Below are 25,776 nucleotides of genomic sequence, written 5' to 3' on the forward strand. Positions count from 1 at the left end.
GATGATGAGTATGATGGTCAAATGTGCAAACTCCAATAGTTGAAGCAAACCGGTTCAGTTGCTGACTATCGCAAGGAATTCGAAACCTGCATGTATTATCTGATCTCCTTAGATCCTGCCTTGAACACAAAATTCGTTGTCTCCCGTTTTGTGCTTGGTTTGCGCTCTGATATTCGTGCAGCAGTTCGCATTCATGCTCCCACCAGTGTCTCTCGTGCCGCATCCTAGGCCCGCATTCAGGAGGAGTTGGAGAATCAGCAAGAACAACAACCTCGTTTCTGTGCTCGTGCTACCACCATGTCCAAACTTGTTCCGGTTGCTCCTGTTTCCATTGCCATGGTTGGCGCTGCTCCAGCTAAGCGTCACACTGACGATTTCTCTCGGGAAAGGCAGTTGCGGGATTTCAGAAGAGCCAATGGGCTGTGTTTTCGCTGTGGAGATAAGTACTCCAAAGAGCACCAATGTAAACAAGTCTCTCACCTTCTTACTATCCAGCTTGGGGATTATGGAGAGATCCTGACGGACGATACAGTGCATGCTTTGGAACTTTTGGAGACATCTGCACCAACCGCCGAATGTTGTCACATTTCTGTTCATGCGCTTGCTGGCACCGAATCCAGTAATTCATTCCAGTTGTGAGCCATGGTGGGAAACCAGGTTTGCCTGATACTTGTAGATTCTGGCAGCTCACGTAGTTTTGTCAATGCCGATTTTGCCCGACGTGTGGGGGCTACGGTCCAGACAATATGTCAAGTACCTGTGAAGGTTGCCAACAATCAGAGCATGTATTCCTCTAAAGTGTCACATGCATTCTCTTGGTGGATTCAAGGCAATACATTTTCCCATGATATGTGTCTGCTTGCGTTGGGTGCTTATGACGCCATTTTGGGAATGGACTGGTTGGAGCTATTTGATCCTATGACTTGTCGTTGGAAGCATAAGATGATCAAATTTGCTTATAACGGACAGGACATTGTGTTACAAGGAGTTATTCCAAAGGACCGGCAGATACTTCAAGCCATAGAATTGGAGAAATTGCAGATTGGATTAAGAGTAATGAGGTGTGGTCTTTTGCTATGATTGAATCAGTGGCCTCTACTGCTCCTTTACCGGTTAACACCATGGTGCCTGATGAGATGTCGCAGTTGTTAGTAGAGTACAATGATGTTTTGGAAGAACCCTCTTCATTATCACCCCAACGTGAGTTTGACCATGCTGTTCCTCTGGACCCTGCAGCTAAGCCTGTGAATTCTCGTCCTTATCGTTATTCTCCCCTGCAAAAGGATGAGATTGAACGACGGGTCACATCAATGCTGCAATCGGGTGTCATTACACGAAGTTTGAGTCCCTATGCCTCACCGGTCTTACTTGTGCAAAAGAAAGATGGAACATGGCGTTTCTGTGTGGATTACAGACGCCTGAATGATATCACCATCAAAAATAAGTTTCCTCTACCCATTGTAGATGAACTCTTGGATGAGCTGGCTAGTACAAGGTATTTCTCCAAACTGGACTTGCGAGCTGGTTATCATCAGATTCGCATGTGTGAGCAAGATGAGCCGAAGACGGCCTTTAAAACTCACCATGGCCATTTCCAATTCCGTGTGATGCCTTTCGGTTTGACTAATGCTTCGGCAACCTTTCAGTGCATCATGACTGATATTTTTGCTCCTTACATTCGCAAATTTGTCATTGTGTTCCTGAATGACATTCTCATATATAATAACTCTTGGCCTGAGCATTTATTACACTTGCAAGCCGTATTGGATACTTTGAGGCAGAAGCAATTCTTTGCCAAGATGTCTAAGTGCAGTTTTGGTCAAACTTCTATCAATTATTTGGGCCATGTTATTTCTGCTGAGGGTGTCTCTACTGAACCTGACAAGACTGCTGCAATCGAAAAGTGGCCATTGCCTGCTACTATCACTGAATTAAGGGGTTTCTTGGGCTTAACAGGTTATTACCGCAAATTTGTCAAGAATTATGGTCTGCTAGCAAAGCCTCTCACTAATCTTCTCACCAAGAAGGGCTTCGCATGGTCCAATCAGGCTACAGAGGCTTTCCATCTTCTCAAGCACGCATTGATGCGCACCCCAGTTCTTGCCTTACCCAACTTTACTCTGCCCTTCACGGTGGAAACAGACGCCTGTGACACTGGTATTGGTGCTGTGTTAATGCAGCAAGGGCATCCCGTGGCATACTTAAGCAAAGCTCTTGGCCAGCAAAACAACAACCTCTCAATCTACGAAAAAGAATTCCTCGTTGTGATGATGGCCATCGATCGTTGGCGCCCTTACCTACAACGTGGTCAGTTTACTATTTTAACTGATCATAAGAGTCTCTGCAACCTGACTGAGCAGCAGTTGCATTCTGACTTACAACGCAAAGCTATTTCCACATTGATGGGGTTGCAATACACATTTCAGTACCGGCGTGGGGCTGAGAATACCGCGGCAGATTCATTGTCGTGTGTTGCTCATGTTTTACAAATGGAGTCCCTCACCACTTGTCGTACGGATTGGGTCAACGAGGTGTGTCACTCCTATGAGTTGGATAGCACTGCTCAAGCTCTTCTCACAGAATTGGCTGTGTCTAGTCCAAATGAAAGGGTTATGCTTTGGAACAGGGCTTGATTAAATATCAAGGCCGTGTTTACATTGGTGCCAATACTGCTCTGCAAATTAAGTTGATCTCTAACTTGCATGACAGTGCTGCGGGTGGCCACTCTAGGATTCATGCTACTTACCTGCGTGTCCACAAACTGTTCTTTTGGCCAGGACTCAAAGTTACAGTGGATGAGTATGTTAAGCAGTGCCTTACATGTCAGCAAGCAAAGCATGGGCACACTCACCCTGCTGGCAAGTTACAACCCCTTTCTATTCCAAATGAGATTTGGCAACATGTCACAATGGATTTTATAGAGGGTCTTCCTCTCTTAGATGGGGCTGATGTCATTCTGGTCGTGGTCGATCGTCTAACTAAGTATGCACATTTCCTTGCTCTTCGCCATCCTTATACTGCACAACAAGTGGCTCATCTGTTCTTGGACAATGTGGTTCGGTTACATGGCGTTCCAGCTTCCATTGTTTCTGACTGAGATGCTATTTTCACCGGTATAATGTGGCGAGATATCATGAAGGCTGTCGGCACCACCTTAAATTATAGCACGGCTCATCACCCCCAAACTGATGGTCAGAGTGAACGCGTAAATCAGTGTTTGGAGCAGTATCTTCGTGGTGCAGTGCAAGATCGACCAACTAAATGGCGCCATTGGTTAGCGATGGCAGAATTCTGGTATAATTCCTCTGTTCACTCCTCCTTGGGTTGTTCTCCTTTCAAAGCTCTTTATGGAGTTGAACCACCACTGGGTGCTATGCCAAATGTTTCTGTGGCGTCGGACTCTCCTGTGTTTGACATGATGACTGAACGGCAATCGTTAACTGAATTGCTCCGTTCTCAGCTTGCGCGTGCTCAGTCCAGGTTCAAACCCCAAGCTGACAAACACCTCACTGATCGTGAGTTCGGTGTGGGTGATTCTGTCTTGTTGAAACTACAACCTTATGCTCAATCATGTGTGGTGAATCGCCCTTGTCACAAGCTTGCCTTTAAGTTTTTCGGCCCCTTCAAGATCCTGGCCAGAATGGGTGCTATGGCTTACAAATTGGATTTGCCTGCTGGTTCCAAGGTGCATCCTGTGTTTCATGTTTCTCAGTTGAAATCTTACATTCCCAAGTATTCTCCAGTGTTTTCTGAGATTCCATTGCCAGGTGGAATCCATTCTGAGACCGTGGTTCCTGAGAAGATTATTGAACGTCGTTTGGTGAAAAAGAACAATGCCCCTACTGTTCAAGTTCTTGTCAAGTGGTCTTCCTTGCCTGAAACTGATGCTACCTGGGAAAACTACTTTCGTGATCGTTTTCCTGAAGCCGTTTGCTGGGAGGGTGTTTCAATCTAAAGGGGGGGCAAGTGTAACACGCTGTATTGTTGAGGCTGACGTGTGTTACTCGAGTAGTTGACTGGGTCTTGGGTACCTCTTGTAAGGTCTTTGGAGGTGTGTGTGTTGGCCGAGTGCTGTTATAAGTTCCTTGGATTCTTGTAGCTCCATTGTTGATTAAATTGAAAAGTAAATCCTGCTCTTCCTCCTGTGCTCCTCTCATCCCAAATTCCACTATCTGCTTCTCATCCCCTCTGTGATCACACTCCAAGTTGGGGTCATCACACACATATGCTGCAAATAATTGGAATGAAGGATTTCTCACGTGCACCCACTGTTTCTTATCGGATGTGGCGCTAGGGGGTAGTAGCAGTGGCGGCAAGCATCACCTACGGGGGCACACGCAACTGACCAACTCCATCCAGCAGCGCCACCACCAAGACCTTCACTGCATCGGCGTTGGTGGCAGCGCGTCTGGGCGGACGGGCCACAGCAGCCGGACGGGGATGACTCCTGAGCCTTGCAATCCCGCGCTTGCTCCATGACTGTCCACTGATCGCCGGCCCTTGCGGCCCTACGCCTCTTCATCGTCCCTCCTCCGTGCTCTTTCCTGCTCTGCACGGTCCTGCGTACCTCGTTCTTCCTCGCCTTCGACTGGATGTGCCGCCTCCGCCCGCGGCGCCCCTCCACGGTCTCTATTGTCTAGATGTCTCGCTCCATTGCCTAGGAGCTCCGTCGTCAGCCGTGCGCCTCTTCTAGGCGGAATTGAGGGTTTGAGCCCTGTATTTAAAAAGGGATGACGTGGCAGCAGGAGAATCCAGGAAAGTTAAGTAGTGGGCACCCCCTATTTAGGTATAGGAGATTTTGTACTCCCTCTGTCCCATCATATGAGGCACGCGCACATTTCTACATCGTCAATTTAGCTAATTAAATATAAATTAAAAAATTATACCATTACAAATTTTTTTTCATAATGATGTACTCTTGTTAAGAAAAATATATATTTAATTGATCAAATTGATGATCTAGGAATACGTGCGTGTCTCATATTATGGGATGGAGGAAATAATAAGTTAAGAGTACAAAATCTGAGACACTTATTATGGATCGGAGAGAGTAACCACGAGTTTGCTAGAATGAGCCGGCACACGGTTTGCTGTCAGTCCAATTGATATGTTGGTCTACAACTTTGTAACTCCTATTTGATGTAATGATGAATATATTTTTTTTCCCACAAAAAAGAGTCACCTGTATTCCTAAATCTTTAGTCTAACATCCGAGCGTCACTCTCGTCTCATTCCATACATAACCTATGGACTAAAAGTCGCAGAAGAGTTAGGCTAGGAATGCACATTTTGTCGATTTGAGACTGCTCATCACGTATGCCACCATGTGGTTGTTAAACATGCACATGGTAATAATTCAATGTTTCTTTTGGTGAGACCCGGCCTGGGACAAGCTTGAGACCAGGGGCGGAGCTAGAGTAATGCCTGGGTATGCAAGGCACACCCATGTTTTTTTCCAAACAAAAAACAGTATAAATGTCCATATATGTGTACCACATAAGAAAAGAAGAAATTCTGATCTATTCCTAGCCTCTCACGTCCTCAGTTTCAAAGCTATGCCTCATGATCACTTCGACACTAGGTCACTTGCGCCTTTGTGAATTCTCCTTGGCTGCTCGTTAACCAACGAGGCAGGTAAGCATTGATGCATCGGATTGTCACCTGCTCGCCTGAAGAACACACAAACAAAACTGCAGCGCATACAGCATGTCCTCTACTCTGATCTCTGCAGTACTGATATGATCGTTGGCGCACGTAAGATCTTGTGTTTTCCCCAATTGTGATTAAGAATAGGGATGATCCACAAGTTATTAATTGATCCTTTGTAGGATTATATTGTGTTTATGTAGTGTGTAACAAGAAAAAAACTCAACCTTGCATACCCTTTTTGGAAATACTAGCTCTGCCACTGCTTGAGACGACGTTTACGGCAGAGGATCAAGTCAACACGTCGCCGAGACCCATGCCCCTGTTCCCGTCCACGGACCACGCCGACTAGCCGAGACCCCGTTCACGGGCCGCAAATCTCTGCGCGTCCGGGTTTACCCCGAAGCGGCCTAGCCCAGATCGACAACGACAAGCCCACACTCAGACATGCTTTGTCGTTGTGATGCGGTCCCACGTCCGGATGGCACCCGACGGGTTCGGGTACAGGTACGGCTCTACCATACCCGTACCCGGCGACCCGACCCTCAACCGCTACCCGTACCCGTACCCGTGGTCGGGTATGAAATTTTACCATACCCGCCACCCGCCACGGGTACGGGTTACCCGCAGGTATTTTTACTTGACCCACCAAGCAGCAACATTCAGAAATCAGCAACCGAAGTCGTCGCCGGTGTCGCTGCCTTCGAGCTCGAAGTCGATGTCCATGTCATTGCCGGTCGGACTGGAGGAGGGAGGAGGCGGGCTCGCCGGTCAGCCGGTCACGGAGGGAGCAGTGGGGGTGGTGGGGCCCGGGGCTTCGGCGGAGGGAGCCATGGCCCGTGGAGGAGGGAGAAGGGCAGAAGGCGGGGCGACGGTGGACGGGGAGGAGGCGGGGCGACGGTCGACGGACGGCTAGCACTGGGCCCCTGGCGACGGCGGAGGGAAGAGGAGGGTGGAGGGAGGAGGCGGCCGTGGCCCGCCCGCGGGAGCGCGTGGGCGCGTGGGCGCGTGGCGTACTGGCGTCTGGTGAAGGATTTAGGGTTAGGTCTGGAGAGTGGAGATTCCGGAATTATATATCAATGTTATTGGATTGGGCCTAAACAAGATTTACTGGGCTTTTGAAGTGGGTTGTGCGGGTACACGGGTTTGGGTACCCCAATACCATACCCGTACCCGTCAAACCCATCGGGTACAGGATTTTACCAATTACATACCGCGGGTATTTTTTACCATACCCGTATCTTAAACCGGTACATACCCGTCGGGTATGCGGGTATCCGGTACCCATTGCAATCCGGAGTCCCACGTCGGCGTCCGCGTTTACCCGGAACCCGGTCATCCCAACACCGCAGCGCAGCTCACGGTCTGCACGGTCTTCTCCTCCCCCAAACTCCCCCCACTCTAGTCTTGCTTTCTTCAACCCAAGTCCCCCCAATCGGCTCGATCTCGTCTTGTCAAACACATCGGCACACAATGGGCAACCGCACCTCGCGGCACCGCCGCGCCGCCGCCGCCGAGCAGCCGACGCCGGTTCCGTCCCCGCCGCCGGCCCAGCCCAAACCCGAGCCGCAACAGCAGACGCTCCACTGGCCGCAGCCGAAGCCCCAGCCGCCCCCCGCCCCGGCGGTGGAAGCGGGCGTGGTGGCGATGGGGCGCGTGCTGGGGCGGCCGATGGAGGACGTGCGCGCGACCTACACCTTCGGCCGCGAGCTCGGCCGGGGCCAGTTCGGGGTCACCTACCTCGTCACGCACAAGGCCACGGGCCAGCGCTTCGCCTGCAAGTCCATCGCCACGCGGAAGCTCGTCCACCGCGACGACATCGAGGACGTGCAGCGGGAGGTGCAGATCATGCACCACCTCACGGGCCACCGCAACATCGTCGAGCTCCGCGGCGCCTACGAGGACCGCCACTCGGTCAACCTCGTCATGGAGCTCTGCGAGGGCGGGGAGCTGTTCGACCGCATCATCGCGCGGGGCCACTACTCCGAGCGAGCCGCCGCCGTGCTCTGCCGCGAGATGGTCTCCGTCGTGCACAGCTGCCACTCGATGGGGGTTTTCCATCGGGATCTCAAGCCTGAGAACTTTCTGTTTCTGAATAACAAGGAAGACTCGCCACTCAAGGCCACTGACTTTGGCCTCTCCGTCTTCTTCAAGCATGGTGAGCGCGCTTTATTTGACTACCTGAGTCGAGAATGAACTGTGTGAGATTGATCAGGTGTTTGCCTTGATGTAGAATTCGGTTTTACTTTAACCGATTTGCTGCAATTGACAGGTTGAAGTTGGCATTGCTAAAATTAGAACTAGATATAAGACATCCATTGGCTGGTTTATTTTGCCTTCACTCTTGTTATGTGCTGCCGGTGTTAGTTTTGGGATCAACAGCCTAATTCCTAGTACTTGAACAAGTATTGGCTTTGTGCAGTATGGTGTCAATGAAATGGTATTGTAGGTTTGTATTATTTACACCAAGCACATTATTATTTCCGTTACTGGCAGTTAAGAAAGAAGGATATGTATAGCCCTGTAAATCATGCACACATGTATGTAAAAATGGCACTACAAACTACTATTTGATGAAACCAATATGCTTTGTCATGTAAACTGTTGGCAGTGGGGAGGATTCTTGTTGTCGCCACACGGACGGTGTTTTGCTGTTCATCACTAGAAAATAGGACATTAAGTTGGCTGTTATTTTCTTTGGTTTCTTTTCTTTGTATTCATCGCATGCTCAAATTGAGTGAAGAGCTACTGTGGATTCTACAGGGGAGCAGTTTAAGGATCTTGTTGGAAGCGCATATTATGTTGCTCCTGAGGTGCTGAAACGGCACTATGGAGCAGAAGCTGACATATGGAGTGCAGGGGTTATTCTTTACATCCTTCTGTCTGGTGTTCCTCCTTTTTGGGCAGGTGCTGTTTGCTAATTATCATTTCTGCCAGGTTTTTTCTTTTTCTTCCTTTATCCCCCTGACACTTATGTTCTATTTGTCATATCCATCACTCCATTTTCCAGATAATGAGGATGGCATATTTAAGGCTGTTTTGCTTGGTCACATTGATTTCTCGTCTGACCCCTGGCCTTCAATTTCTAATCCCGCGAAAGATTTGGTCAAGAAGATGCTGCGACAAGACCCCAAAGAGCGCTTAACTGCTGCAGAGATTTTAGGTAATCATTCAACTTCTCTTTCTTTCTTGTCTAATTGCACACTCACATTTCATAAGATCTCATGCTTATATTTATTAAAATATGTCCACTTGCATAGTAGTTTAGTAGCAATCTACATTTGTCATTCGTCGTAGTTTCTTCCATTTTCTGAACATTTTTTTATACAAAAGTGTTAAAGCGTTCTAGTAGTAGCGCAGACAGTAACTACCAAGTTTCTTTCTTGTTGTCAAAGACCTGTCTGCTTACTGTATGAACATCAGTCATTCATTTCTTTTCTGCAAATATATTCTTCATCTAACGATTTAAGCATTCAGACCACCCATGGATTAAGGAAGATGGAGAGGCCCCGGATAAGCCACTTGACATTACAGTTATCAGTAGAATGAAGCAGTTCAGGGCGATGAACAAGCTTAAGAAAGTTGCACTGAAGGTGATTGAATGTTTTGGGATTATTCAAGTTTGCTCCTAACACTTGAGTTTCAGTAGCAGACAAGTTAATCTTTTTGTTCACTATGACCAGATTGTTGCAGAGAACTTGTCTGAGGAAGAGATTACAGGCTTGAAAGAAATGTTCAGATCCCTGGATACTGATAACAGCGGGACAATTACTCTTGAAGAGCTACGATCTGGTTTACCAAAACTTGGCACCAAAATATCTGAATCAGAAATTACACAACTGATGGAGGCGGTATGTTTGTATTCTGACTCCACAGGCTCATACTCATGACTTGAAAACATAAATTTGACTACATTTTGTTATTCGTAGCATATAAGTTTCATATGTCTAACCCAAACCACTTCTCTGGTTTGGAAGTTTAGAAGCAACTACCCTACTTTGAAAGAAAAAAGAGAGCATTCAGTTCACATAGTTTTCTTTATGATCTTCGATGTCGTATGAATGTAGAGTTTGTAGACCACAAAACACCATGTGTGCTCGTTTGAATGAAATTTCAGAATGAAGAGTTTTGCAACTGACCCGGAGGCAGTTCTGTGCTTCTAGCACAAGCTGATTTGTGTCCTTATTCTGTTTTCTTCATTACCCAAACAGGCTGATGTTGATGGAAATGGGACCATTGATTATTCTGAGTTTGTATCGGCGACAATGCACATGAATAGATTGGAGAAGGAAGACCACATACTTAAAGCATTTGAATACTTTGATAAGGACCACAGCGGGTAACTGAACTTTGAACTTGGCATATAATAATAGTTTTGACTGTTTGCATTGATTTTCTGATTGCTTAAATCTTCTTGTGCAGATACATAACAGTAGATGAGTTGGAAGAAGCTCTGAAGAAATATGACATGGGGGACGATAAAACAATTAAAGAAATCATTGCTGAAGTAGATACAGATAATGTAAGTTGTGTGAACATGTTGACATGTTTCCATATACCATCATCTCCTTTTGAGTTTTTGCATGGAGTGATCTCACCGATTTATATTACTGATCTATGTACACATAGTGAAGTAAATTCACGTGAGATAAATTGTACAAGAGTCAAGCTCTGATATAAATGCACGCAGTATATCTTCACAAGTGTTAGAACTGAAATAGCGAAGGTGCTAATAGTTATGTTCTATTTATGTCCAGGACGGAAGAATCAACTACCAGGAGTTCGTTGCTATGATGAGAAACAACAGCCCTGAGATTGTTCCAAATCGGAGACGCATGTTTTAAATTTCTCTGCAGTTAGTAAATTGATACTGCCCAGACACCTTCGTGGCCCCATTATCTCTGAAAAACATTTCTGAGGGGTGTGCTACTTTCATGCCATCGTCCCCCATCTTTTCTTTTGGCGTGTATCCTCGATCATATGCTGTACCGAGTATGCTGTGATCATATACTTGCTGCCTCTGGACCATTTATTAGAACATATACATTGTAAAACAGCTTTTAATGATAATATCAAGCAAGACTTTTATTCTGGACGAACACAACCCAAATTTTCTTCTGAATTTGCCAGCTGCGAAATGCTGCTCCTTTTTTTGCGGGGCGTTAACATGGTCATTACACTCTGTGTTTAACACGGCCAACACCTCATCCTCCGGACCGGAAACCAGCTAAACTGCTGTCCTCCCCTCACGTCTCCAAATATTGGCTAAAGTGTGACTCGCTATGTCTTGAGATCTGTACTGATCTTTGCAAACTTTAAACGCCCTTCCATCAAGCAATAACCACTTGATCTCGTTGATAAGAAACATAAGAGATGATCTGTCCCTGTCAGTTGCCAGTACCATAGAAAGCGCCTAGCACAATCCAACTCAACTAGCACAGGCTACGTGGACCACTGAAGAGTCAAAGCGAAATGCCGCTCTGGGAACATTGCTTTTGGACTTTTGGTGTTCTGGGAAACTAACCGCTTGCCGAGGGTTGAGCTGGTTCTCTACTTATGACGTCTAAAACATCATCGAAAATTGACAACAACTGTTCATCCACTTTTCTTATCCTTTCAATCTGGCATGCACTACTAGTCTTGCTTCTCCCATCAGAACATGAATCGGCTCTTGTTACTCACATCACACTGACAAACACTAGCCATGTATCTAATTTTCTAACGGAGGTTCATTTGTCAAGCAAAGAGGAACGGTAGTACTAGCACATCGAACTAATTGTCATTGGCTCTTGTTACTCACATCACACTGACAAACACGGATACCAGTCGCAGCCGCCTGTAGCTCCCGCCGCCCAATCCGGCCACTGCGCGAGGAAGAACACAATTCAATACTCTGTACATCCAAACAAGAAATTGCAGTTGACTGTTTCCTTTTGTCCCGACAAACAATATTTTGCAAGCCAACAACAAAATTGGTATTACGGCCCATTTCATTACAAACTGATTTGGCGTTCTACCCCAATTCAATTCCAAGCTCACAATACCGACATCGAAACGAAGCCTTGGTGTTTCGTGTATTATGTACAAACAAAATACTAGCGCTTGTGTGGTGCAGTGGAATTCTTCGTGTAACGACGACAGAAAAAAGCAGAGCAAACAAACAGCGACGAGATCACGACAGGACCGTCTTGAGCTTGTAGTTCTTTGCAAACGCGGTGTAGACGAAGAAGTTGATCATGGAAATGGCGGCCATGATCCAGAAGAAGTAGTCGAGGTGGCCCTTGTTGAGGTCGTCGGAGATCCAGCCAGGGCTGTCCGCCGTGGCCGTGAACACCTCGATGATTCCGTAAATGAGCGAGCTCATGTAGCTCCCCAGCGCGATGGTGAGCAGGGCCAGCGACGTGCACGTGCTCTTCATGGCGTCCGGCGCCTCGTTGTAGAAGAACTCGAGCTGCGCGATGTAGCAGAAGACCTCCCCGCCGGCCAGGAAGAAGTACTGCGGCAGCTGCCAGGCGATGGTGATCTCCTCGCCGCGCGCCGCGCTGCTGAGGCGGCTCATCTCCACGAGCGCCGCCAGCGACATGGAGATGGCCATGAGCACGCGCCCGGCGCCCATCCTCCGCAGCTGCGACGGCTCTTCGACGGAGAAGGCGCTCAGCACGGGCACGATGACGCTGCCGTAGAGGATCACCCACGCGATCACGAAGAGCACCTCGAACGAGAGCAGCGCCGCGGCCGGCACGGAGAAGGACAGGATGTTCATGTCCATAACGCTGCCCTGCTGGATGAATGTGGTGTTCATCTGGGAGTAGGCCGCGGAGACGATGATGCTGGTCGCCCACACCGGCAGCAGCCGCAGGAGAATCTTCAGCTCCTCCACCTGCGTGACCGTGCAGAGCTTCCAGGACGCGCTCGCCCCCGTCGCGTCGACCAGCTTCTGTTCCGGGTCATCCAGCTCCGAGAAGATGGCCGCTCTGTCGAGAAACCTGAACTCACTGGTGTGCGCGATCCTGGGCTGCAAGTCCGCCTTGTCGCTGACCTCGTAGAGAAGCCCGGCGTCGGAGGGCATCCTGAGGTTGACCTTCCTGCAGGCGGCCACGACCACCTGGCACAGGCTCTTGAGCGGCGTGCCCGTGGGCGTGCTGCGCTTGTACATGGGCGTGGCGAGCAGGAATGCGCCCAAGGCGAGCGCGATGCATGCCGTGGAGATCCCGAATCCCAGGCCCCAGCTGATGTTCTCCTGGATCCACACGATGAAGAGGCCGGACACGATGGGGCCGAAGTCGACGCAGAGGTAGAACCAGCTGAAGAATGCCGCCTTGTTCTCCCTGTCGGCCGCGCTCGTGTCGTCGAACTGCTCCGCGCCGAAGGGCAGCAGCGAGGACCGGATCCCGCCGCTGCCGAGCGCCACGAGGTAGAGCCCCACGAAGGCCAGCGTCTTGGTGCTGATGAACAGCGGGGAGGCGACCACCGGGAGGAACGCGGAGAAGGTGACCAGGAGCATCCCGAGGAGGTAGACGACGAGGGAGACGACGATGGTGTTGTAGTTGCCCCAGAAGCTGTCGGCGACGACGGCCCCGATGATCGGGGTGAGGTAGCTCGTGCCGAACCACGTGGTCACGTTGGACGCGCTGCTCACGTTGCTGCCGCGGAGCACCGTCTCCAGGTACACCACCAGGTTCGTCGAGATGCCATTGAACGCCGTGCTCTCCAGGCACTCGAAACCTGCAGCAGCAGCAGCAGCATCAAGTCACATTCCATCTCTTGTGGTTGATTCCCCTCGAACTTATGTTATCATGATTGTTCATAGAACAGTGAGATTGACATTTTGGAGTATAATTGTTTCACCTAGGACTACAAATGGTGCCTTGCTGCTGGGTTTTTCCTTCTCATCATCGACGGGTGGCGGCGCTTCAATTTGGTTCTCCTCGTCAATCCTTGGCACCAGACTCTTGCTTCTTTTGAACGAACGACGGAAGGTGAGCTGCGTTTGGTTCAAATGTATCACTACAAAGCCGATCAAACAACTGAAGAAAAATAATACGTACTCCGTACGTACGTACGTACAGGACACGTTCCTCAAATTTTAATTAGCTGGCGGCAGAATCATCGAATTCTTTATGTACATCCGCGTGTCGGAAAGCTCTTAAGTTAGTACTGATACAAGTAGAGCCAATTTGCATGCACAGATCGGTAGTGAGCCGTCATACTTATTTTACAAGAGTCTGACTGTAAAGCCTGCGTCATATGATTTTATATGCATGATAAAAGAGAAATATAATTGTAAAATTTGGAAGAAAGCAAGACGAAACATCTCGATCTGAGGAGTCTGTTTCTGCCTGCGGTTGGTGGGGGGTTCCGACCGATTCTCCGGACCTACTCCATCAATGGAAACACCTCGATGCATCAATGCATATCTATTCATCAATGACTTGACCAATGTAGCCAGTCTCCTAATCGTGATTTATTAGATTAGACTTGGTCCATGGTGGCGGCAAATCGCCGTCACGCGGTAGAAAAGATGCACACTAAATAAATTCGGACGCCGGAAACAGTCTTTGAACCAGTCATCTGCATCCCCAATCTCACGATGGTGATGAACTGACGATCAGACTAAAGCTGAACCGCCAGAAATTAAACGGCGATAAACACATGATCGATTCTCCGCCAAATTCCATTTGCAAATTAACAAGGGATTGATCGATGTGGATGATGACAGGACACAGAAGTATGGCTGCTACACGTACCTGGCGAAGGAGCGGCGCGCGCACGCCTATTTCCATGTCGGCGGCGGCGTCCATGACGATATCCGGCCTCGGCGATGACGCTCGCATGAAGATATCCGGCCTCGGCGATGCTGCTCGCATGAAGATATCCGGCCTCGGCGATGGTATTCGCAGGCTATTCATGGCTCCTCTCCGATCTCTAGCTTCTGGAGTAGTAGAATTACTTGCTCGCTCCGGCCTCGGCGATGGTAGGCTAGTCATGATTCCTCTCCGATCTCTAGATTCTGGAGTAGTAGAATTACTTGCTCGCTCCATAGCTGCCTCAGGTTAGGAGAGTCACTCTCTTCTGCCCGATTTCCAGGCACCCGTGCCGCGCGCTGATTATATAGCGGGCGGGCGCCGCTGCAGATCGAGTTAGCTTTGCTATCGCGCCGCAGCACGTGATGGTTAGCTGTCTCCCGATGCAGAATAGTCTACTAGTACTACTAATGGTGGGCAAGTGGGAGGTAAATAATGGCGCGAGAACGCTTCAAAACATCAAAAGGGTGTACTTCCTGCACAGCATCATCAAGAGGTTGGTTGGTAGTGATACTTAAATCATGGATATTATAGCAGTCCGCATGCGTACATACTGATGATGCTGACTCGATCAGACTTGGTCGCCACACGCCATACCGGGAGTGGGAAGTTCCCGGGCAGGCACGCAGAAGGGTGTTTCTTGCGACGTCTGTGCTAGATAATCAATCAGTAATTCGAAGGGCCAGGGGCCGAAAAAAAATTTAGATAGTGTAGAAGAAGGACAGTACAGGAGCAGATACAGCCTGGAGAGTCAGAAACTCAACTTGAAACAGGTGACAAGCGAAAGAAAAGGAAAAACTCAAATTAATAGCCACTACGCAGCCTGCAGTCCTCCAGGAATGAAGGTCCTCAGATGAGGTCAAAAACTCTGTCCACTGAATTGATCTCCTGATGGAAAAGTCTGGAATTTCGTTCCTTCCAAATCCATGGTGTCAAAATCAGATTGAATTTTTTTTGGAGCATGCTTCCTTGCCGTGATCCACCAATCTTCGGTCAGGGCTGGAAAAGATCGCCTTGGACCATCGTTGGTGACGGAGTCATATCTGCTGCGAGAAACAACAGTGCAGGAACAAATGGGTGCAGTCTCATTGTCAGAAGAACATGTAGAGCAAGTGGGGTTATGACTTATGAGGCCAGCCCCGTCGCTCCAAATTGTCCGCAGTCAAGCATCGTTTGTGGACCACAAGCCACTTGAAAACCTTGCACAATCAATAAGTAATGGCTGGATATATACGTCTTATTTCCTTTTCTTTCCCCTAAAGAGTCTATTTAATCATGGGACCTCCTTAGAGTAGAGTAGTTAGTGCTTATTACAGTGTGTGATACTAAAATTAACTTATATCAATAGAATTACTTTATTAATGTGATTTCATCTTCAAAAGTTTTAGTTGATAACTGTGTTTGCTATCATATAAATCACAAATTAGTTATTCTTGATCAAAATTTTGTCTTAACGAAATACGTCAGTTTTTTTGAAAAAAAAACTTGAGTATTAACTATCGGGGGGACTACGCCGTGACATTTATAACGCATGCAGCGACACGCAAGCATGACGAAAAATGCGCGTGCGCATGGCAGGGCGACGTAAAGCCAGGCTGCCAGGCACAGGCAGGAAAAGTTGTCAGGGCAAGGAAAAAGAAAGTTGCCATGGTGGACAGCGGGCGTGGCTCCAATTCGAACCACTATGTGAATCGCCCCACCGTCCGATCAGCAACCAACGGTATGCTAGGATACTGCTTAGTTCATGGGACCAGACACCGCCACGCTGGCGCGACGTGTGTGACACGGAAGACGGCGCCACATGGCATGATTGCATCGACTGGCGCCATCATATTGGATGACATGCAAAAGGTCGCACCAGGAAGCAAACGGGAAAACATTCTCACGGTATAAAATTCCGATTAACTATATGCTATTAACTGGAGTATATGCTATTGTCCTTCGAAGGCCATTCAAATTAAGTAAGCCATGTTGTGGTAAAAAAAAAAAGAGCAAGGCATGTTGTAGAGTAAAATTTTGTCTCCTGAGAATAGTTTTCCCACTCATTGTAACGCCACATGTTGCTCTTGGCCAAGCACTCCTCCGGAATCTTACCGGAGGTCACTAGTTCCACCATTGCTCCCCGTCAAGCATGTCTAACTGAGAGGTTCTATCGAGATGGGTTTTCACAAAAATATATGCATCTTAGTGCAATAGTCTATAAATTCTATCAAAAAAAATATGTATCTTATCGATATACTCCTTTCGATTCTAAATTGTTGTCGAAATATTACATGTATCTATTCGCTTTTAAGAATAGATAAATTCATATTTGGGCAAATTTGAGTCAAAAATTTAGGACCACAGGAAGTAGTATTCTATAAATTCTATTGAACCGTAGACCATCGTGTCACTCTTATCCATTACAACAACGAAACAGCTACCTCCGAAACAAAGAACTGAAACCGACGTAAAAGTTTTATGCATCTTTACTTTGGTTGCTAACATGACCATACTTCCTTATTCTAAGTTGGATCATTGAAAGCGACCGTCAATTCATAGTTTACTTAACATTGAATTTAACAATCTTCTAGTGTTGGCACTCTTTAGCTCCTCGTTTCATTCTTGTGTACGTTGAGTACGCATCCATGTACTACATGAAACTTAAAATTTCTCTTCAAATGAAAATCTGAACAGCATGAATGACTTGATTTTTAATAAGGCAAAAGTTTTTTTTTTGCAGGTTGTTTTTCGGGCAGCGCACTCTCCATATTTGGTCTCTGTTCCTTGGAACAGAGGACAAGGGTACAACCAACGAAAGACAATTGCACGGTTTGGGTGGCGCGCTGGCTATAGGATAGATGGGGGTGATCTGTTTTATTCTCGCTTTTATTTGAATTGCAAACCTTAAAAGTTTTAGATGGTGGAGATTTTAATAATATGATGGCTATTTGCATCGATCCATTTTTTACCCGTCATGCAATGCTACTCTGCACCACCTCACCACCTGATTGATGCAAATATTCCACGCTGACGAAAATTCTTCAACTACGACTTTGTTTTCTCGTCTATAGCCTAGGCGTCATCTGTAACCTCGACAGGTTATCGTCCTTGTCTCCCGGTCACTTTCACTTCGGTTGCTACGGCCCATTCTCAGAGGGGCGCCTGATGACATTTCTCACTTAATGATATTTCCAAAGGAGAGTATACTTCAGATCTCAAAGGGCTTCAGAGTTTATCTAGCTCATGACCTCCCGTCGGTGGCAGCATGAGGCACGTCAACACTGGCACACTCACTGTTGTATGCGTCCATTTCCTCCATTTATTATACTCAAACCTTCCGGCTAGTGACTTAACACAATGGTATAAAACTGTAATTCTATATCCATATAAAATTTTGTCATTACCAAGATGACATTAAGATCAGATATGCTAAGGGCTTAAAAATGATTTATCTCTAGAACACTAATATACAAAATACAAATACTACTCCCTCCAACCCATATTACTAAATCTGTGACAAGTAATATGGGTCGGAGGGAGTATATGATATTTCCGGACGGATGGAGGGAGTAACAGAGTTTGGACTGAGTTTCTCGGATGTACTAGGGTGGAGCTGCTGGAGTGAACTGCAGGTTTGTCGTTGATCAACGAACAGAGACGTTTTTCATCTTTCCAGATCTGTGCCTGACAAAGAAAGCTGCCAGCATACTTTTGGTGCGAAGGGGAGCCTTTTGGATTTGGCGCCCTCTTGGATTGTCAAAAGAACTGAATGATGACAAAGGCCTTGCACCAGGCTGATCCTGAAAAAGCAAATCAGGCAAATTTCAGTATATAATCAAGGCAAAGATATGTGGCCTTTCGGGGGAAGTAGACTACTTTTAACCACCGCCACAAAAAGGACCTAAATGACATGATGAAGATTAGGAGGTTTTACAACACCAAATAAATTTTAAGCCTTAATATTAAACACATATATCATCATATTGTGGTTTACCTTCATGCCACTGTTACGTATAACAATGGCCGAGCTGGAGACATTCGACTGTAACCGCTTGGGCAAGGGAGATGCAGATGACTCCTTACCTGAAACATAAGCAGTTCTATATAAAATGTTTTGTTTTTTTTTTAAACGAAAGGTTTGCTGTCTGTACATAAAGATATAGACTATGCAAACGAATAATGAGACACACTACACTAAGTACCAACCATAAAAGTAAATCACAGAACTGAGCATGCCCTATAAGCAATCAAATAAATAAAATACCTGGAAGGTGGAAGCCACCACTGGATGTACTAGGCTTGGTAGTTTTTGTTTCTCCATGGCTGCAAAAACATGACCAAATGTGATCAAATGCTCCATTTAGAAAGAGTGAAGCAAAATGGAGGTGATAGACTTACGCAAATTCAGATTCACGTACTCCATTGGTTTTGGAGTTCTTCTCCGAAGCCAAGTGCCAGTAAAGGGTCTTCTCTGTAGAGGAAAACATTTGGTGTTATTAAACTAAGTACTGGATGTCAAGAAATGTCTGCGCAGAAGCAAGACACTGCACCTGAGGGATAAGGTCTAGGTCTCAAGTCAAGCTCAGCATCTGTTTGCATCTCGGAAAAGGCCTGCATTCTTTTGTTTCCCGCAGCTAGTTCCGAGAAAATTAGCAAGTTATGTTAGGCGCTAACCAATTCTTGGGCTGAGAATTACGCCTTTGTATTACACATCCTTACATGGTACGATGTAATGTTTGTGGTGCCTTGTGACGGTTCCGATCATTTGCTGCTGCCTAAGGCCTTCTTTATCCGTGTAAGTTTGGCAGGCGAGAACTTGCTAAATGTTGAAAAATAAGAATGTCACTTACTCACTTGTAATCCCTGTAGGTCTATCAGAAGAAATTCCTGTGCTAAGATACCTGGTTTAAGGATGCCACTTTCAGCTCGAGAGTTGAGACCTCTGAAGCCTGTTGTTCATACAGATCTGTCAATTTGTAGGCAACGGTGCCAAGGTGATCCACCGCGTTGACCAGGGCCCTGACCGCATAATCTTTCAAGTTGTCCAGCACCCTGACAACAAGAGGCATGTGAAAATGGATCAGACAATCTCCCAGTGAATGTTCCAGCACAGTGATCACCTAGCAGAAATTTGTTAAGTTGCTTTGTTCATCAATATTTATAGAATATTTATTTATTTCATAGTGTAGTTAGTCCAGAAGACAGACACATACATTCATCTGCAGTGTTTTACCCTTCTTTTGCAATGATCAGTACACAGCAGTTCTTCAGAGTGCGTGGTAATAGGTATTGTAAAAAAAATCAGAACTTCTAATAAACTAAAATACTATAAAAACTATGGACCCTTATGCAAGGAAACAAAAGAAAACCACAACCTTCATTGCCAAACTTAATTTTCTATTGGTTTCTCAGCATTTAAGCCTCGACACCTGGAGTGTTTACTCCATTATCGCACATGCCTATGCTGAATGCCGATAAGCTAAGTTATACTACTGCATCAATGCAACACCAAAATAGTAGTTATAAGCCTATTGCACACAATTCGTAGACTTGCAGCACTAAAATTGTATCTAGACAGGAAATTCCTAGACAGGAAATTCAGTTAAAACCCAGATTAGGAACAAGCAGATCACAAATGGTCATATTATTGGATGAATTTTGCAGGTGCTCAAGATCTAGCCTAATCTACATTGATTATTATTTTCACATTTTTTTAGAAACTTAGAAAAGCCACTTGCAGTATGGGGTGCGGGCGCAACTAGTTGGGATTATAGACTTTATAGTTTCCCCTAGAGTACTCTTTCCCCTACGAACAACAAGTACGAGTAGTAAACAACAATTACTACTACATATGCACAAGTTGTTGTTACTCCAAGACAGAGCAGCTACAGAGTTTCCTAATAGAACAGGGAAGTGCAGAGAGAAAGGAAAAGATAATATCTCACATCTGCTTCTGCTCGCTGTGGAGGTACGACTTCTCGCAGTATTCTGATGCAGAGTAGAGCTGCGGCCTGAGGTTCTTGAGCTCCTGCACGCGCAACAAACGCAAGCATGTAGTAGTGTCAACGGTCAGCCAAACAAAACAACAGGCAGCTTGCAAGTAAATTTCACGGCTCCCCGCAAAACACGGATCTCTGCACGTACGCCACTTCAGACGAAAACAGACTCGGCCAGCGGGGGGATCTCCCGGATCCGAGCCGGCGGCGCGTACCTGGAGCGCCTTGACGAAGCTCTTGCTGCGCTCCATGGACGCCTCCTCGAAGGTGGCTGGGGCAGGGAGGCCCGCTCCGGTGGCGGGGCCGGCACCGGCAGCCAGCCACGACTGCGGCTGCTGCATCGCCTCCTCGTCTGGCTTCTAATCTCGGCGACCCTTGTTCGGTGGGACGGGGAGGAATGGGAAGCGGGGATGCCAAGGCACGTGCGGAGGAAGGAAGGAAGCGATGCTCGCCCGGCTGGCGGGTGCAGGCAGCAGGGGCTCGCGTATCGGAGGTAGCCCCGCCTGTGGAGTGGAGGCGGGTGGGGTGAGGTGGGCGCGGATGGCGACGGCCGGGTCCTGCTCCTGGTGGTGGTTAACTGGTTGCTTTAGTTCTAGTCAACGTGGGGGCCGCAGCGCAGGCGCCTGCGACGTTGGCAAATGACGGCAGCAGATTAGGGGAATCGAGTGGGAAGCTTTACCAGTACCTCACCCTGATCTGCTGATCTGGTGGCCTCTGCTAGTGCATTGCTGGCCGGCCTAGTTTAATTGAGTGGTTCGGTGGAGCTTGATTTTACAAGAAAAAGTGTGTTTGTCGCGTCGTTTTCGACCACTTGGGGGTACATTCGGTTTCGGATGGCCGATCGTCCTTTACACTTGATTGTTTTCTTCTTCTTTTACACATTGATTGTTTCTTTTTGGTTCTGTAGTCATTAGTTTGGTCGGTACCTTCTGTGTTCCGTTGGAGTAGATTGTCTCATTAAGAAGAGATTAAAACGAGCCTTACAAGAAGCTTAGTTAATTGGAGGGAACTCAGGCTCAGAAACCATGACCATGATCTCTCAATCAGCTAAGGTTTTCCCCACCAGGATAGTGTACTCGTTTCGTTGGTCCCTTCTGTGTTCCGTTGGAGTAGATTGATCCATTAAGAAGAGCTTAAAACGAGCCTTACAAGAAGCTTAGTTAATTAGAGAGAACCAGGTAGAAAACCATGACCACGATCTCTCAACCCGCTAAGGCTTTCCCCACCAGGATTGTGTACCGGTCCCATTTAGCCATTTAGACCCGTTCGTTTGCAGTGAGCCCCGCAGGTATCGGAGCGGATTGGGAGAAGTTGAACCAAAATTGGATCGTTCCCCGTTGATCCCGACCGGGAAGGGTAGATCCGAACGGGGCCTCACTAGACCCGTCATGCGCCCAACCACCTCAACAATCTCACTTACCCGCGGCAACTTTGTCCAATGGTTTAAAGGAGGAGAAGGATTCGACTAGGGTTGGGAGGATGGGAAGGATGTGTGGAAGGGTTGTTTCATGCCAACTTCTTGCCCTTTGCATGTCGTTAGCCAGATCCAAATCCCGGTCAAGGAATAAGTAGGCTTGGGCTCATAGATCCACTCGACTTATGCTGCTTATAAAAAACTGCATTTTTAAAAATAAATAATATTATTGGTCAATAGCCCACCGAAAATAATTGGATGGTATCAAATACAAAAATCCACATTTCTAATTAAAAAATTGCACATAAATTTTACTTGCAACTTTAGTTGTCTGAAACAACTAGCCAATTGTACATTTATAAATCCAAAGTTGCACAAAATGTTTACATGCGAACTTAGGCTTCATAATGTGCGGCAACCCAATTCCACATTTTGAAATTCTTATGCCCAAAGTTAATTGCAAATCAAGCTTCGTAATGTGCGGCAACCCAATTCCGCATTTTGAAATCGAAAGTTGCACAAACAAAATTATGCGCAATTTTAGGTGTCAAAAGTGCAACTCGCCTATCTAGTTTATAAATATACAAAAAAAAATATAGTCCATCTAGTCATAAAAAAACTGAAAAAAATACACATGGTCCTGGAGTAGGTAACTCACCCTCGAGTGCAGCAAGAAAAAAGCACAAACACCCTTGCTACTGCCCCGAACTTGGACTGAACTTGATAAAGGAAAGGCCCAGGCCAAGACAGCCGTGGGACAAAAGGCACAGAACCTGTTTTACTGCATGGGCCAAAAATATAGAGGCACCCATCTTAGAAGTTGATCCGACAGTTCTCCAAATCGACCGAGAATAATTATTTCTTCTTCGACCGAGAAATAGCAAATCTGGGAAGGGAATCGGTGTATCAGGATCCAACTAGCAATCCGACAAACCAGTAGTCAATGTATGTAACACTAAACAAATGCAATATGAATATAATTTGATAATAGTCCTAATGATACTAGTTTGGTTTATACTCCCTCTGTTTCATAATTCTTGTCGAAATCTTACATGTATCTAGACACTTTTTAGGAATAGATACATCCAATTTTTGGTAAATTGGAGACAAGAATTATGAAACGGAGAGAGTATATATTAGTGTTTTTCTATAAATTTAGTCAAAGTTGACAAAGTTTGACAAGTGAAAAACCTAAATGTACATACTTTTTGAATCGAGAGAGTGGAATGTTCTAAATTTGAGACGATTGTTACATGCGGGCAATGACTCATTCCATGCAACATGGAAGGACAAATGTAGAAGGTCTGAGTACGGTGCAAAACAAGTGCTAGGCGCAAATGGAATATCGAAATTCCTATCAGTCAATCACCAGCAACACTTTGTACAATTGCTCCCGATGAAAACAACTCCACACTTATTAATCTACGTACTAGCAATCGCCAAAAGTCCCAAACCCAGCTGTTCTACCTACACTACAACAATGCAAGCCGCAAGAACACCAATACGCCCAAGACAACGTGCAGACTCTCGACGCGAGCCGCACCGTTGCATCCAGAATTCGCAGCCGACGTGCTCACGTTAGCCACCGTGCCGCCACTCTTCCGGTTCGAGCTCAAGTGCTGCGTGGTCCGGCTCCTGACGCTGTCGCAGTCCGCGACGCCGGCCAGCGCCACGACGCCCTGCAGCCCTTCTTGCCTGGCGTCGTAGCACAGCCCCTCGTTACCGCCGACGCGCAGCTTCTTGCCGAGCCTCCACATCATCTGCTTCCCGAACGGTATCGGCCCCACGAGCCGGTTGCCGTCCACGCGGAGCTCGCTGGCCTTCCCCAGCCGCCGGAAGCTCGCCGGTATCACGCCGGTGAACCCGTTGCCGTCCAGCCGCAGCACCCGGAGCTCGCTCAGCTCCCCGATGGACTCCGGCAACAATCCTTCCAGCCCCATGCGGGAGAGAACCAGCGTCGTGAGTGCCTTGAGCCCCGTGAACAAGTCTTCCGGGACCGTCGAGAACTGCATCCGGTTGTCCCCGAGGATCAGCGACCGCAGCGCCGACAGCCGTCCGATCGCGGCAGGGATCGGGCCGGACAGCGCGTTGTGGCTGAGGTCGAGCAGGATGAGCTCTGACAGGTCGCCGAGCGCGTCGGGGATCGTGCCGGCCAGGCGGTTCTGGCCGAGGTCGAGCTTCAGCAGGGACCGGCATTGCCCGAAGCTCGCCGGGACGTGGCCCTGCAAGTAGTTGTGGCTGAGGTCCAGGATGCTGAGGTGCTGGAACTTGAAGCTGGGCACCTGGCCCGCAAGCCGGTTGTAGCTGAGGTCGAGCAGCTGGAGGTGCTTCAAGGACTGGAGGGTGGCCGGGATGGCAGATGTGAGGTGGTTGCCGTGGAGGTCGAGCACGCGCAGCGCCGTGAGGCTGCCGATCTCCATGGGGATCGGGCCGACGTGGCCGTTTTGCCGTAGCACGAGCGACCGGAACGCGGGGCCGAGGCGGCCGAGGAACGCCGGGATCGGCTGCGGGTTGGCCGAGAAGCAGCGGTAGAAGAAGAGGGAGCGGAGGTGCGGGAGCGCGAGCACGGCCGGGGACAGCGTGGCGTGGGCCGCGTCGCAGGCCGGGAAGGCGGTGTCGTCGGAGAGCGCGCCGAAGGAGAGGGAGACGACGTGGTAGACGTCGCCGCGGTCCGGCACACACTCGATGCCGTGCCATCTGCCGCGGCACACGTCCGCGATGCCCGACGCCCAGCCGTTCCCCGTGGCCGCCATCACGTCCTGCACGGCGCGCTGCTCGGCCGGGTCGGTGCGCGCCCGGTCCGAGAACCCAGTCTGCGGCGCGTCCACCAGCGCGCCGGCCACCGCCGAGTCCGGCACCACCACCGTGAACTCGGCACGGCACGTCCAGCGGCCTGCGCCGGCCAGCGTCACCGTCGCCACGACGATCAGCACGGAAAGCACCGAAGCCATCGATCTGATCACAACGTGTCTGACTCTGCCGCGCAATCTCGCACGTTTACTACTCTCTCTTTCTTTTCACCGGGAATGCCACGACCGTTGGAAATGGAGGGAAAGAAGATGGCAGACGCCGCAGGTTTTATAGTGTCAGAGGAGGCGCAGAGGCGCGACGCAGTGGCGATTGAATGCGGGGCTGATGATTAAATGTTGGTCACGGGATGGTGGAGAAATGGAGTGAATGAACTGAGGATTTGCTTGCATTCAATTGGCTTCACGGGAAATCGGTCGGGACGAAGCAAATGTTGCAGCATTCGTCAGTGGCATGGGACTGCTAGCGTTCGATTCGAGCGTGCGCTGCCTGGATTCTGTGGCAGTACCCCGTTTCGTTTGTTGCAGCATTCGCCAATGTGAATCAACAGCTTCACGAAAAAAGAAAAAGGTATTCAGTAACTTAACCAAGCTGATCACTCACCAAGCTAGAGCTACACACGAGAACGAGACGACGCTGAGTACTAATTCTTGATCAAAATTCAGGACTGTCGAGTGCGTACCGATCTGGATTGGTTGCATGCCTGGTAACGATCTGGATTTTGGCCGACGTGCATGGTGTAGCTGGTACTAGTAACGGTGATGCGATACTTTGTTCATCTGTCATACTGCAATCCTGACACTCGGGTTCACTGCTCTGTTCTGGCATCCTGCAAACTTTATAGCCATTTCTGAAACTGAAATGATGCTGTCTAGACTCTTTACTAGGACAGCAAGGTGAGAAATGATTGGCCAAAGGTTCAAGTCTTCAAAACACAGTAAAAACGCAAGGGCAATGAACAAATGCAAGAGTCTTCCTTTCAGTCTGTCTGCTCTGAAAATCAAGAAGATGAACAGTTCATTGGTATATGTCCTGACGTTTTTCAACCTCTCAGGTGCGGCTGTTCTTGCACAGACCAGACAGAATGGACGAACGAAATGTAAGTAAAATCATAGAAGCCCAGTAC

At 47.9% G+C, this 25,776-nt stretch overlaps 4 protein-coding genes across 4 annotated transcripts; 1 reads left to right on the forward strand and 3 right to left on the reverse strand.

The window, feature by feature from the left end:
* The first annotated feature begins 7,011 nt into the window (after positions 1-7,011).
* On the forward strand, positions 7,012-10,745 carry LOC100835847 (calcium-dependent protein kinase 1). Its single transcript, XM_003569338.4, has 8 exons — positions 7,012-7,804; positions 8,410-8,553; positions 8,657-8,809; positions 9,124-9,239; positions 9,330-9,497; positions 9,858-9,985; positions 10,069-10,168; positions 10,404-10,745. Exons 1-8 carry the CDS (start codon positions 7,120-7,122, stop codon positions 10,488-10,490), a joined length of 1,581 nt encoding a protein of 526 aa, XP_003569386.1. The 5' UTR covers positions 7,012-7,119; the 3' UTR covers positions 10,491-10,745.
* Positions 10,746-11,546: 801 nt separating this feature from the next.
* Positions 11,547-14,941, reverse strand: LOC100822947 (protein NRT1/ PTR FAMILY 8.3). The gene is made up of 3 exons (XM_003566850.4): positions 14,394-14,941; positions 13,495-13,630; positions 11,547-13,371 (listed from the first exon to the last, which is right to left on the reverse strand). The coding sequence occupies exons 1-3, from the start codon at positions 14,685-14,687 to the stop codon at positions 11,819-11,821; spliced, it is 1,983 nt and encodes a 660-aa protein (XP_003566898.2). The 5' UTR covers positions 14,688-14,941; the 3' UTR covers positions 11,547-11,818.
* Positions 14,942-17,731: 2,790 nt separating this feature from the next.
* LOC100836151 (probable protein ABIL1) lies at positions 17,732-20,956 on the reverse strand. Its single transcript, XM_003569339.4, has 9 exons — positions 20,644-20,956; positions 20,378-20,460; positions 19,334-19,484; positions 19,152-19,251; positions 18,983-19,066; positions 18,831-18,903; positions 18,697-18,755; positions 18,427-18,515; positions 17,732-18,232 (listed from the first exon to the last, which is right to left on the reverse strand). Exons 1-9 carry the CDS (start codon positions 20,767-20,769, stop codon positions 18,077-18,079), a joined length of 921 nt encoding a protein of 306 aa, XP_003569387.1. The 5' UTR covers positions 20,770-20,956; the 3' UTR covers positions 17,732-18,076.
* A 2,214-nt stretch (positions 20,957-23,170) lies between these two features.
* Positions 23,171-25,151, reverse strand: LOC100823253 (protein TOO MANY MOUTHS). Its single transcript, XM_003566851.4, has one exon. It carries the CDS (start codon positions 24,791-24,793, stop codon positions 23,315-23,317), a length of 1,479 nt encoding a protein of 492 aa, XP_003566899.1. The 5' UTR covers positions 24,794-25,151; the 3' UTR covers positions 23,171-23,314.
* Positions 25,152-25,776: the final 625 nt, after the last annotated feature.

This window comes from Brachypodium distachyon, chromosome 2, assembly GCF_000005505.3.
Source record: "Brachypodium distachyon strain Bd21 chromosome 2, Brachypodium_distachyon_v3.0, whole genome shotgun sequence".
Lineage (NCBI taxonomy): Eukaryota > Viridiplantae > Streptophyta > Magnoliopsida > Poales > Poaceae > Brachypodium > Brachypodium distachyon.

Bases quoted from the DNA above. Each gene is read 5' to 3' on its own strand.
- LOC100835847 (XM_003569338.4), top strand. From the start codon at position 7,120: ATGGGCAACCGCACCTCGCGGCACCGCCGCGCCGCCGCCGCCGAGCAG. The intron at 8,810-9,123 runs GTAATCATTCAA...TTAAGCATTCAG, and splicing joins AACTGCTGCAGAGATTTTAG to ACCACCCATGGATTAAGGAA. The intron at 10,169-10,403 runs GTAAGTTGTGTG...ATTTATGTCCAG, and splicing joins CTGAAGTAGATACAGATAAT to GACGGAAGAATCAACTACCA.
- LOC100822947 (XM_003566850.4), bottom strand. From the start codon at position 14,687: ATGGAGCGAGCAAGTAATTCTACTACTCCAGAATCTAGAGATCGGAGA. The intron at 13,631-14,393 runs GTACGTGTAGCA...AACCAAACGCAG, and splicing joins GCGCGCCGCTCCTTCGCCAG to CTCACCTTCCGTCGTTCGTT. The intron at 13,372-13,494 runs GTGAAACAATTA...CTGCTGCTGCAG, and splicing joins GGCACCATTTGTAGTCCTAG to GTTTCGAGTGCCTGGAGAGC.
- LOC100836151 (XM_003569339.4), bottom strand. From the start codon at position 20,769: ATGCAGCAGCCGCAGTCGTGGCTGGCTGCCGGTGCCGGCCCCGCCACC. The intron at 19,252-19,333 runs GTATCTTAGCAC...TTCAACATTTAG, and splicing joins AAGTGGCATCCTTAAACCAG to CAAGTTCTCGCCTGCCAAAC. The intron at 19,067-19,151 runs GTAAGGATGTGT...TCTCGGAACTAG, and splicing joins CAAACATTACATCGTACCAT to CTGCGGGAAACAAAAGAATG.
- LOC100823253 (XM_003566851.4), bottom strand. From the start codon at position 24,793: ATGGCTTCGGTGCTTTCCGTGCTGATCGTCGTGGCGACGGTGACGCTG.